Below are 13,993 nucleotides of genomic sequence, written 5' to 3' on the forward strand. Positions count from 1 at the left end.
GGCATGGATAGAGACCCGTCAAGGGCCCCTTTTGGTCACTTCCGAAGAGCAAAAGACGTGTTGAGAGGAGGCCGGTTTAAGATTTCAAACAGAACCTCCCCAGCGCGCATGAAAGGACTTGATTAGCATATGTCAAGAGGACCCGCATATATACTCGGTGTGTATGTACACAGGACTCAGATCTGATCAGTTTGCGGAGTTGGAGCCCCAGCCCCCAGCCCCAGCCCCAGTATTGGCAGCTGGAGCTATAGATGCTTCTGCAAAGCCGGCAGCGGGCTCCCACCTACCCAAGGAGAGAAGCTCCTCCAAGACACTGAGAGCTTTCCTGCTATTTCAGTGCCAAGTCCCTGCAGCGACCTCACAGGAGTAACCGGGCCTTAACTTTTTGCGCTTGTTTTGCTATAATTTTTCTGCATCCACCTCCCTACAGCCGCTACACTTTTTTATTGGGGGTCTTTTGTTTTCCGGATCCTCCGCCTCTCCCTCTGGCCCCTCCATGGCTCCCTTAGCCGAAGTCGGGGGCTTCCTGGGCGGCCTGGAAGGCTTGGGCCAGCAGGTGGGCTCGCACTTCCTGTTGCCGCCCGCGGGGGAGCGGCCGCCTCTGCTGGGCGAGCGCAGGGGCGCTGCGGAGCGGGGCGCCCGCGGCGGGCCGGGGGCTGCGGAGCTGGCGCACCTGCACGGCATCCTGCGCCGCCGGCAGCTCTACTGCCGCACCGGCTTCCACCTGCAGATCCTGCCCGACGGCAGCGTGCAGGGCACCCGGCAGGACCACAGCCTCTTCGGTACGTACCCGCATCCCCCGCCCAGCCTCGCAGCTCGGCTCCTCTTCCCCTCCCCGTGCGCCTCCCGCCTGCCTCGCCTGCCCAGGGCGCCAGTGCTGCGCGGAGCCCGGAGCCCTCCCTGCACCCATCCGGTGCGAGATGCAGGCTGGGGCCGAAGGGCGGGCCAGCGCAGGGACAGGGGAGGAAGTCTCCTGCTCGCTGGTCGCTTAAGCCTCTCGCAGGCCTGCAGCTCCAGACGCTGGGGGCGGGAGGAGAAAGGGTGGCGCTCTCGACCCTCCTTGCTGCATTGCCGCCTGGCCCTGCCCTTTCTACTGCTAGGGACACCAAGACCTGGACTGGGACTCAGAGTTCTCGCACTCCTTACCTTGCAGGCATTAAAATGATAATAATAATAATAATAGTCCTTATATTATTTTCTCCTACTTATTTTCCCCAATACCATCCACTTTACAAAAGTTAAGAACAGAAAGCATCGCACAACTTTAAACATGCCCCACAGTTATGCAATTGATTATCCATCCGTGGCTACTACGGGGGGGGGGGTCGCTCGTGCATAGGATGCTGGCATTTATGTGTCTGCTTAGAGAACTGTAAATGTTCACCTGAAGAGGTAGCATTAACTTTGCATGGGCACCGTCGCTGCAGTTTTCTGAGCTCCTAAGTTCTACCTGAGTGAAAGAGAAAAAAAAAAAAAAAGGGGGGGGGGGAGTCTACCTTGCTACTGAGCAGGCTCAGATCCTCTTTAGAAATTGTGAAACCTGAAAGCAAGGATCTTGGTATTGACCTTAGGTAAAGAGGAAATGAGAAAGCGAAAGAAGATATGGGTGGGAACACAGAGGAACATGTTTCAGAATACCTCCAGCAGTGCCTGGGAGAGGAAGGGGTTAAAAGAAAGAAACAAGCACATGATTGTTAAGACGGTGCTTGTTACAGATACTAGGCTGGGAAAGTCTCTACTGTTAAGTTCTCCTTAACTAGCTGTGTAACTAGCAAGCGCCCTCATTAGTCTGCGGCTTCATTTTCTCGTCTGCACAACGATGGGGTTAAATGAAGTCATTGCTCTAAGGTGCTTTCTGGTTCTAACAGTCCAAGATCTTTCCCCCACAGCTGAAGTTTTCATTATATTACAGCTAACCTGCTAGCAATCTCAAAGGATTTTGACCATCAAACTTTTGACATCATCGGAGAGATTCATTATATATTAAAAAAAAAAAATACCAGTTATTTGTGAGCCACAATGAAAAAAGACAACACAGTGTTAGTTTTGCTTTCCCTTCCTTAGCACAGTGGAACCCCGTCTCTGAATACCCCTCTCTTATCTTGTCCTTGTCCTCTTGTTCTCCTTATACTCTTATTCCTTTTTTGACTTGTATGACTCATTAAAACTTCAGAGAAGTCTAAATCTCAGGTCGAGCGAGGGGCATTTGTAACTCTAGATGTAGAAATAAGCATGTGGTGGTCATTTGGTAGCACTTAAAGGCTTAGAAAATTAACTTTTTAAAGCCCATGTGTTTGCAGCTTCCACTGATCTCTTCCAAATTCCCATTGACTATCAGTCAAGAGTGTCATGACCTACTGGCCAACCTGGGGTCACTTTTGGAAAGTGGTTTTTAAATCGAGGAGGCTTGAGATTCTGAGTCTAAAGGACTTTGCTGACACCAGGTGGCTCAGTTCTCTTGCTGTCAAGGATGACTGCACTCCAATCATCACAGAAAAACAGTCTAACTACCAGGACGATTTAGAAATGGACACAATTGTGATTAACGCTTATAGGTAGAGCAGGTAGAAGTTAAGCTTAGGTCCCCTGCAATACACAATGTAGTCCTGGAAATTCTGCTTTTAAGACACTTGTAATTCACCTGTAATCTCCCAAAGACCAAAAAAACCGCCCCCCCCCCAAATGCTGCTTCTTCTTTGTGTCTGTTTATAAGACTGACTCCAGGGCAAGAGATTAGTAAATATTTGTTAACTTGATAACATTCATTAATAGTATTTAAATCCGTTTCCTTAAGAATGGATGTTGTATATTAGAATTACCATCTTGCTCGCATGTTTTTTTTGTACTAAAATTTTGAATAATTATTTAGTAGTTGCAAAAGTATGAGTTAGACTAATTTTGTGCTGGTGTAAGTCACTCTATGATGGGAAGCTATATTTGGGAACAAAATACTCACTGTCACACAAAAGGAAGATAACCCAGTTTAGTGGGGTAACCTAGTAGAATGAACAGCCACTTTACAATACATTATAGTGCATCCTAGTGGCCTTCAATAGCTTAGACATAATAACTTACTACAAGAGAGTATAGTAGGTGAAAAGAAAGTTTACATTTAACCTATATAACATTAATATTTCTATGTTTGCCTTCTTTTGCTAGTGCTTCTTTTACTAGTTATTAAAATATTTTGTTATTTTTCTTTTAATCTCTTATCTGTGTCATCAAAGTAAGAATTTAGAAAACACTCAGGAATGGCTGAGACGTTAAAGCAAATGACATTTTGGATAATTTTATACTAATTTGGCCATGATCAAATAAACACTCAGAATAGTGTATTTTTAAATTTCAAAACCACATCAGTCAAATATAAATAGAAAGGTCTCTGTGAGGTCAAAATAATTTCCTATCTGAGTTATCTCTGTATTTATAATTGAGTTTTTCTGAACAGTAGTACAGTAGGAAGACCTTACCTAATACATAAACATGGAATCATTACTTTAAAAAAATTTAGCCTGAGATCAAACGTATTTCTTTAAAGGCTTTTCCTTTCTTCTCCCCTATTCTCCATAGATTTGTCTGATGTGGTTTGCATTGTGGGTTGACTCACCTGTTTATTATGATTTTCAAAAAAGCTGGCTTTGAAAATGATACCAGAAAGACAAAGTACCTCCAAGTCTTTTTATGGGACACTGGGCATTAGAAAATCTATCTAAAATCTGTGATTACCTCTTAAGGAAAGTTTTTCATGTCTACCCTTTGTAAGGGAATTAGATTAGTTGCCACCTCATATTATAAATAAGAAAGACTTGTCAAATCTCATTTAAGAATCAAATGATTACAAATTACTATGTGGTATACTATTTCCTTCAGGAGAAAAAGGATCAGAATTAAAAAGTGTGACTAAAATCTTTAGGAGGAACACAAAAAACACATCACCCTTTTCCCATCAGACCTGTGAGCCATTGCAAAATGATTTATGCCTGGTTATGTATTAGGTTTTGGATGTTGTTTAATAAAGTTGAAACTATTGAGTATAATTATTCTAAGAACATATGCAATATTTTTTTTTTCTTCCTACAACTACACATTTTTTTTTTTTTTGGCAAGACGACAGCATTATCTTAAGATGAGAATTAAAGTATAGGTCATTTACCATTTAGTTTTCCAAGAAAAATGAATACTTTATGAGATTTGTAATATAATTAGCTTATATGGAAATTAAAGCTGTATTGTATGGTACTTGAAAATGTGTTCTATTGTACATTCTAATCAGCTAATCAGTTCCTGTTCTTTGAAAGACAAGAGCATCTTAATGTAAATCAGGTACTTAAAAGGAATTAAGTTGCATGTCAGCCATAGTGCACTTTTTAATTTGAATGTAACATTTAATACAATGTAAAGTAATTATATGTTTGTAACTATATACTGGATGAAATTACATTAATATATATTTTTTCTACCAGCTATGTTTGGTCCTATATTTTTGTTTCTAACAGGAGTCCTTCATTAATGAGCATGGCAATGAGTTTGATTTTCTTTTACTCTCCCCCTCTGTATTTGTTATTATGGTGGCTATCCTATGGAGTCTGGGTCTTCTTGCTATATCTTATCTTCTCTCTGCCTCAGGCTCTCAATTAAGGACACTGGCTCTTTCAAGCCACTTAGAGACTATTTAGTAGTGTATTGTTGCTGTAAGATTCTTGATAGCTCTAGTGTTCTACATGATCTCCTAATAGTTTGAAAGAGCTCATTTGTCTTGCTAAGAATCTATGTTTCTGCCAAAGAGTGAATTAGGCTCGGGATAGAATAGAGCCCATCGTATCAGCAAATAGTCAGATTCTGTACTTTCCCTTGGCCTTGAAGACTATCACGTGTCCAAACAGGAACTTGTACAATAAATCAAGAAATGACTTTAGAGCAAGAGTCAGGCTAAATGGTACACATTTGTACTGTTTGTAGAGCTTAAGATGGGGTGAAGGGGCGAAGGCAGAAAACTATTGAGGGAGGCAGTTCCAACCATAGAAAGTGTAGCTATCCTTTTGCAGTAGAGTCTAAGGGGAAGAACTAATAAAGGCATTAGTCCAAAGTTTAGTGTGTGCAGAAAAAAAGGGTAATGCATAGAGAGGTGTTAAGTTTTTTTATTTTTGTTTTTTAAACTATACTGTATTAATGTATTAAGTGGAAAGGTTTTGATACTAGTTTACCTATTGAAAAATGAAAATAATTCTAGAAAGTTATTGATAGCAAAATCTACTTGCATGCACAACACCTGGTATTCAGCTATCATATTTAATGAATTATAAAGTCCTTTTACTTCTCTGAACTATACAGCTTACTTTTAAAAATCATGTACCAGGAAACACAGAGTATTATTTAATCTTTAGAGTCTTGAAAATACTGTATTGTCCTCAGAAACCGTCCTGAAGTGGAAGAAGTGGAATAGGGCTCTGAATGCTAGTTCAAGTATCAGTTGTATCAATTACAAATGTAATGTCAATTACAATTCAATTGCAAATGTTATGTCCCTTAGGCAAGTCAATAAGCCTTTCTGAGCCTCAGTTTCTTTTTATGTAAAATGGGAATAATAATAATATCTTTCCTACCTATCTTAAGGGGTTGTCTTTTAGGACCAGATGAGAAAATATATGTAGAAACCCTTTATAAACTAAAAATCACTTTTTTTACCCATGTAAGGTATGCTGCTACTACTAGGAAAAGATTGACTTAGATTCATTTTAAACAAAAACAAAACAGTTAATAGAAAATGGTTATAATCTACTAAGGGAATCAGGGAGAACTAAAAACCACCTCTATTATATACTAATTTATGATAATCATTTCTTCCATTTGTTGAATGCCTAAATGTGTCAATCTACACCCATGTCCTGTAGGCAGGCATTTTGCCCATTTTGGATATAAGGAAATTGAAATTCAAAGATGACAAATAATTTGCCTACACAGCTAGCCAGGAAGTTACTACACGAGAATTGAAACCTAGGTCAGTCTGGTTTAAGGTTTCACACCCGTAATGTTGTACCATGATGGACAGTTTTTTCCTTTTTAGTCTTTTTTTCATCTGTAAAATGGGAGGATCATCATAATAAAACAGTTGCGCACTTTTCAATTTATAGAGGGCTTCCACGTACATCATTATGTTTAGCAATATTGGTCTAATACTGCTACTGTTTAGATTTTCATGAGTCATATGTTCATTAATAAATGTAAATCATTTGTTTTTATAACCTTATTTATAAATTCAGGTATCCTGGAATTCATCAGCGTGGCAGTGGGACTGGTCAGTATTAGAGGTGTGGACAGTGGTCTTTACCTTGGAATGAATGACAAAGGAGAACTCTATGGATCGGTACGTATTATTATTTTTTAATTATTATTGTCATGCTTGAAATAATGACTATCCATTTTATAATCAAAATGTCTACCAATAATTTCTATAAGAAGTATGTAAAATATATTTGTGTAGAAGTTAGAACTCTATATCCTACTAAATTTCCATGTGTTGGGGCAATATTCTAGTACCCCAGTTTTATTTTTTATAGCCCAGTCCTTATTGCCTTCAGCTCTTCCTACCCACTATCCTGAATCTTTCTAGTTTCCTCCATATTTTGATCATTCCCATCAGAGACAGAGAAAAATGGGACCATTTTTTTTCTTGGCCATGTTAGATCTTTTCACCTTTATATTTATTTAATGTAAATTTTCTCTACCCATTATCATCTTCCATAGGTAAACATGTATCACTTACTTGCTGGCCTTTCTTGTAGAACATGAATGAATGTAGTCTTAGGATACTGCAAGCAACAACAGAAAATGGCAACCACGCTAGTTCCACTATGCCTGCAGTCTTGATAATTGCAGTAGACAAAGGGCTCACTCCATGTTGTACTGGGCAATTTTTAACTTGCCACTGAGGAGTGCATGTCTGTGAATCTACTATAAATGTTTAAGTATAGGGCGTAAAGTATACTTTTCAGGTCAATATTTCATCAGTTTAATTTTTTTTTTTTTTTGAACAAAACAACAACAACAATACGAGAGTTAGAGTAAGAGGACGATATGAAACTCTGCAGCACAATGTAGATTTTTCCTCTTTCGCTGTTAACATTTTTTATTTGTTCACAGTGCTTATAAACTTTAAAAAAATTGGTAAGGTGTAAATGCATGCCTGTCTCCCACTCATGTTCTCATACGAAATTCTTTCTTAAAATCGGAGTCTCTGTAACTATTTCTGTAGAGAATTTACTTTTTATGATTTAGCAGATGGCACTATCTGGTACCTTTTTCTTAAAATCTCAATTGAGATGACAATATTTAACTAGAATCTTAATAAACACTGAGAAAAATTGTTATGATATTTTATAAGTAGACTAACATCTGTCTTTTATAAGAGTAAAACTTGTTCTTTCCAGACTTTCTGTTGGCTCAGAACAAAGAGAAATGTTCTGTGTAATAATCATAATAGTGGAATTATGATAGAATTAATAGAATTATAAAGGAAAAAACAGGCACATAATCTTCATGTTACGTGTTGGATTAAAAGAGCAACTGTGGTCTATTCCTTAGGACAACATATAGTCCATTTTGAAAAGACAAGAAATCATCAGGTTTTTATTACATTTACTTTAATAGTAAGAGATGCAGATAAAAGTTAATCATGGGGAATGTATCATCAAACAATTAATGCATTCCTAAAGGGAAGATATATGATTTGGAGTGATGATCTTGAATTTGAAATTTGGATCTTAGCAAGATCATGAAATGTTCTCAGATGTTAGTACAGGCTTGATATGTAGAGCTTTGGCATCTAATGATGGAACATGTTAAACTACAGGCTTACGGGTGGTGATTGTGGTAGGGCGATAATATGGAGCATGGAAAAATTCAGAATATTTATTAAATATTTGAAAATAAAATTGGGAATTGACATTTGTCTTAAAATTCTTTGAGCTACACTGCCAGGTGAAGTTACCCGCAAGGAAGAATTACAGATGACTTATGAACTAAAACAAAATAAAGCAAAACCAATTTAATCTTTTTCCTTATCTGACAAGGACATAGTTATAGGCAAAGAAATAAAAATATAGAGTTGACACTTTTGTAAGGAAATGATCTCAAAGGTATTTTTTTAAAATGGTAGTTATCTTCTCTCTTTTAGGATAAACTGACTTCTGAATGCATCTTTAGGGAACAATTTGAAGAGAACTGGTATAATACCTATTCATCCAACATATATAAACATGGAGACACTGGCCGCAGGTATTTTGTGGCACTTAACAAAGATGGAACTCCTAGAGATGGTGCCAGGTCCAAAAGACATCAGAAATTTACACATTTCTTACCTAGACCAGTGGATCCAGAAAGAGTTCCAGAATTGTACAAGGACCTACTGATGTACACTTGAAGTGTGGTTAGCATCTTTATGGAAGAACCAAACCACCACCATCCTTTCTTATCACAGTTCCCATCATAAAATAATAACCCAGGAAGACATTCAGAATACTACAGAATCTATTTTCTACTGGGAGCCTGAATTTTGAAAGAATACTCTGAAGAAAACAACAAAAAAAATTGACTTGAAGCAGATCAAGATCACTCTTTATACGTGGATTAAATTCCTTAGATACACTAAGTCCTTACCAGTAGACTGAAGCTGAAAATCTGTTAAACTGTGGATAATGGGAACCCCACCAAGTTTGCTGCTGGTGCCTCACCTCTTTGAATTATGTTTACTTTAAAAGTTGCATTAAAAATAGATACTTCATGTTGAAGGAATGGATTGACATTGTTGGCCAAGATTATTACTACATAAATTCTAAGGACCTTGTAGAATTTCACAAGTTTTGGCATTATATGAAAAACAACAACAACAACAACAAAAACTTGGGTGACATGTGGACTATAAAATATGCCACACCAAGACAGAACATTTTTTTTAAAAGAATGGACCTATTTATACATTTTCAATTTGAATATATTTATTATATATATTTATTTATTAAAGAGTTTATTTTTTACTGGTATATGAAGATAACACAAGGAGTAAAAATAAACAACAAAAGTTTCTTTATTGTGCCATTACTTTATTGTGGTGTCTTGGGCTGTAAAGAAGACATCATTATCACACCACATTAACCATAGAATAAGATCTTGCATTTCTTTTTAAAAATATAGTGTAGATTCTATTTTTATGAAGTCAGTTGCCTTCTAAATGTAACATTGGTTCCTTGTGGCCTAGAAAAATGATTTATTGATTTGTATTGAATTCAACACAAATTCAAAAGGGAATTAAACATTTTTATTTTATGCTTTGATTTCATTGCTTTTCTGGTGAAAGTTCTTATACTTACATATTTTAGAAATGAAAAAATTCTAAGCACCCTAGAAAAAGACTTTGATATTTAGAGAACTTCTAATGTTGAAACTTAGCAAACATGATAACAAGCAACTTAGGTTTACTTATTTTCTTGATTCATTGTGGCAAAGACCATTACTTTCACCCAATATGATCATCACAGAAAGAATTAGTCTTTGTGGCACCTCTGTTAACAAGGGTAAGGCTCTATCTACCTGAGTCTGGGATTCTTTCCATTACGTCTCCCATTTAGTCATTTATTCAGCAAATATTCATTAAAGGCTACTATGCACCAGACACTGTGTTAGGCACAAAGGGAAGTGTGGTGATCAAGACAGAGGTGGGCCCCAAATCATGGAGCTTAATGTTTGGTAGGAGAGACAGACAGTAAACAAGTAAACCAACAGAAACCATCATTGTGAATTGTGATGTGTTGTATGAGGGAAACAACGCTTAGGCACAGGAAAAAAAGAATAAACTTAGATAGGATGGGTCAGAGAAAGCTTCTCCAAGGAGGTGACATGATGGGCCCTGAAGGATAAGAAGGAGCTAGCCAGGTCCGGAGCAGGATAAGAGCCTTCTAGGGAGAGGAAACCACGAGTCTGGGCTCTCTAAGGCAAGAAATAAATCTGTGGCTGGAGCTTAGTGAGCAATTGGGAGAATGGCACAGATGAGTGTAGAAAGCTAAGCAGATGCAAATTCTGTAGATTGGTAAACATTCTTCCAAGGTTTTATTTGTGGCTTCCCAGCAGTTGTCAATGCTACCACACTTAGAAGCAGCTATTATTGTTGGGGATGTGGTAATGACCATGGGATTAGCTGCCACCCTCTACCAACCTGGAGGGCTGGATGAAACAGATTGCAGGGCTCTACCCCCAGAGTTTCTGATATGTATAAGCAGTCTGGGGTGAGGTCTGAAAATCTGCATTTCTCACAGGTACCCAGGTGATGTTGATCACACTTGGAGAACCACTGGTCTAGAGCAGTGTTTCTCAAACTTTAATGTACATATAAATCACTTAGGGGATCTTACTAGGGGATGAATCTGTTAAAGTATAGGTTTTGGATTCTGCATTTCTGCGATGTCCCAGATGATACCTGAGGCTGCTACACCTTGGAGCACTCTTTGAATGGCAAGACTATTGTGCTATTTTAGTCATTCCTATTAGTTCATCCTCTCATTGCTTACATAAATTAATGTTCATGTGTAGGGTGGGAGAAGAGAGTTCAACATATGACTTTAATAAAGCTACATGTGGATGTATGTATGTGTGAAGAGTTGCATGTGCACTCGTGTGTATATGGAAGAAAGTCAAAAAGATGATTTAGCTCTTGGTTTTATGAATATAAAAATAGCAAAATTGGTTTAGTGGTAGTACTTTAACAACTTTCAGAATAATATAACTCCTATTTTTACTTTTATTTGTAAACTAAAAAATAAAAAACACCTACTTTTGGTTTAATGCTTGACATCTGTATTTAAAGTACATGTCCTAAACCAAGCATTGAGCAAGCATTTACAGTCTTTTGCACAAATGATGCTGTTGTCTAAACTTACAGCTATGGAGGAAATCATATAAATCTAAATGTGGTATATGTATACCATGGAATATTACTCAGCTATTAGAAATAATGGCGATATGGCATCTCTTTGGTTCTCCTGGAGAGAGTTGGAACCCATTCTATTAAGTGAAGTATCCCAAGAATGGAAAAATAAGCACCACATGTACTCACCAGCAAACTGGTTTCCCTGAGTGCACATTTGGGAATAACACCAATTGGGTATTGGACAGAGGTGGGGGCTGGGCGGAAGGAATGGGTGTATACCTACTTGATGAGTGTGATGCGCACTGCCTGGGGAATGGACACGCTTGAAGCTCAGACTCGGGGGGATGGGGGGGCATGGGCAATATATATAACCTGAACTTTTGTACCCCCATAATGAGCTGAAATTAAAAAAAAAACAAAAAACAAAAAACAAGTTAATAATGGCAGAAAGAAATGCCACAGAACAGCAAAGAAAATCAATTTGTGAGAATCATTCCAGAAAAAAAAAAAAAAAGACAGTACACTAGTCAAAGATGGCCCCAAATACTGTTACCCAATGAAAATTTCTTTTATTTTTAGATATAACAGGAATATATGTCTAACATTATTTATTGTGATAGATACTTGTAGTGATTGAGATATGAAATGTTATTGAAGCAATGGTTTTAAAAACTTTCAGAAACATGGAAAATCACTATGTCTTTAAATCTTATTATATTTATCTATCGGCATCCATTCCTGTGTCAGAAAAACAATTTGCATTTGCTGAAATTGCACCATTTGAAAAAATGATCTGTTAGGCATCTGAAGAGATTTTACTTGATATTTCTAAATGGAAGTGGTATGTGAGCATATTAATTAATTCATATCTGGAAAGATAAGAATAATTTGGTTTAGTATCAAATCATTATTTTGAAAACAATATCATCAGGATGCTAGGGAGAAACGTCACCCATTAGTTATCCATTTTTGCTTGTTTATTTTTATTTTCTTTCATTTTTAAATGTTCTATTATTAATTATGTATTAACTCACATTTTTCATTCTATCTTTCTTGGCATATTAGCTAATAGTGGCTAAACTTCTCTACATTTTCTGCAATGATAACAGAAATCTAAACATATGGGGGTAAGGGGAACTCTTGGTCTGTCCAAATTCCAAAGAGTTTGGTTTTCAGGCAAATGCAATATCAAAACAAGAAATTTAAAGCTATCAACCGTTTGTGAGATCATAGATCTATCATAAACCTAACATATAAAAGAAAGCCATGCAGGCTATTCCAGACATTACATTTGTAATGCAGTTTATGGCAATTTCCAGTTTTGTGAATTAACTAATTATCAGAAATATCTCATCTATACCAAAAGTCTGACTTTAATAGATAAGTTGTTATGCTTACAAATACAGTAAGTCCTCACTTAACATTGTCAGTAAGTTCTTGGAAACTGCGACTTCAAGCGAAGCAATATATAATGAAACCAATTTTACCATGGACTAATTAATATAAACAAGAGTTAAGTTCCTGTAGCATATTTCTGATCACAAAAACATCACCAAACTTCTAACTAATGTCAAAGTCAAAATACAAATGTACAGATGAATCTCTAAATTTAACATTTTATTTGGGAAGGAAGAGTTGCAATTCGGAGCATACCCATAGACCAAGTAGCCTGCAGTATGTCGGAAGAACAAAGAGAAGGTTGGAGTTTTTATAAACAGGAGAAATGTCACATATCATTTTGAAAGAAAGTTCATTGGCACTAGTAAGGTTTTGGGGAGTTGGCAAGCTCTGAGTGGTGAGTGACTGCAGTTGGGTAAAACTAGTCTTAGCAGATTGTTTCAGGAGCTATTAGATAAAACTGGCTTCAGGTTATAGCAGGCAGTTTCAGCAGCTAGGCTTGCAGAGAAAGACATTCTTGGAGCAATGTTCTGAGTGCTTTTTCTCCCTGGCCTCTCAACTCTGTTTTAGTTGGCTACGACAAAAATGACCCAATTTGTATGAACAACTTTCACACTAAAGACCCAAAACACTTACAAAATTAAGATCAGTGTTAGCTATACATACATTTAAGAAAGATGAATAAAAACAAGATAGTTATTTACTCAGTCTTCGATGATGGTGGTCATAGTCGTGATGAGTTAAATTAACGAACAAATGTTTGCAAAGCGAAAATTGTAAGGGACACTTCTTAACACCATGCAGTTCACAAACAATAACAAATATGGTGGCCTGGTGGAGCACTTTTTTCATAATCACTGGAATATTTTTATTGCTGTGTAACAAATTACCACAAACTTAGATGCTTAAAACAATACCTATTTATTATGTCACAGCTCTGTTGGTTAGAAGGCTGAGAAGACCTGTCTGGGTTCTCTGCTCAGGGTCTCTGAAATCAAGGTATCAATTGGGTTGGGTTCTTATCTGGAAGCTCTGGATTGGCTCTGGAAAAATCCATTTCTAAGATTATTCATGTTGTTGGCAAAATGCAGATCCTTGCAGCCGTATGTCTGAAGTCCCAGTATCCTTGCTGGCTGTCACTTTGAATCTGTCTGACTTGCCCTTCTCCTACCAGCCAGAGAAAATTCTGTACTTTTATAGAATACATATGATTAGATTAGGGGCATCTGAATAATTTCTCTTATGATGAATTCAAACTCAACTGATTGGTAACCTTAATTACATCTTCAAAAATCCCTTTTGTCATAATCACTGGCATATCATCTGATCATGTTCAGTTTTGAGCATTAAGGCAGGAAGTCTCAGGGGACTGTGTTAGAATTCTGCCTACTACAGAGACAAGAGGCTAACTGACCTAGATTATCTTGTTAATGGTGTAGATAGTGATTGCTCCTCCTTCCTTCAAAAAAGCTGAACTTTTGTACCTGTTTAGTACATCCCATTGATGCCTTCAAAGATATTAATGACCCGGCAATTAATGATTGGATTTTTCCATAAGCCCTTTTAACCACAGAGTAGAGATATTCATGCTTATGTGAAATATGCACATGTAACACATTTGTTCTCAAACAAAGCTTGCTCAGATAGCTTTCTATAAGGGAAGCTACTAGTGTTTCT

At 37.4% G+C, this 13,993-nt stretch overlaps 1 protein-coding gene across 1 annotated transcript; it reads left to right on the forward strand.

Moving 5' to 3' along the window:
• Positions 1–174: 174 nt before the first annotated feature.
• Positions 175–9,317, forward strand: FGF20 (fibroblast growth factor 20). Its single transcript, XM_069485197.1, has 3 exons — positions 175–782; positions 6,261–6,364; positions 8,174–9,317. Exons 1-3 carry the CDS (start codon positions 497–499, stop codon positions 8,417–8,419), a joined length of 636 nt encoding a protein of 211 aa, XP_069341298.1. The 5' UTR covers positions 175–496; the 3' UTR covers positions 8,420–9,317.
• The last annotated feature ends 4,676 nt before the right edge of the window (positions 9,318–13,993 follow it).

Source organism: Eulemur rufifrons, chromosome 12, assembly GCF_041146395.1.
Source record: "Eulemur rufifrons isolate Redbay chromosome 12, OSU_ERuf_1, whole genome shotgun sequence".
NCBI lineage: Eukaryota > Metazoa > Chordata > Mammalia > Primates > Lemuridae > Eulemur > Eulemur rufifrons.

What these genes read in the sequence shown, in the direction of transcription:
- FGF20 (XM_069485197.1), top strand. Translation starts at nt 497, where the DNA reads ATGGCTCCCTTAGCCGAAGTCGGGGGCTTCCTGGGCGGCCTGGAAGGC. An exon ending in GCAGGACCACAGCCTCTTCG is followed by an intron (nt 783 to 6,260) that starts GTACGTACCCGC and finishes TTATAAATTCAG; the next exon opens with GTATCCTGGAATTCATCAGC. An exon ending in AAGGAGAACTCTATGGATCG is followed by an intron (nt 6,365 to 8,173) that starts GTACGTATTATT and finishes TCTCTCTTTTAG; the next exon opens with GATAAACTGACTTCTGAATG.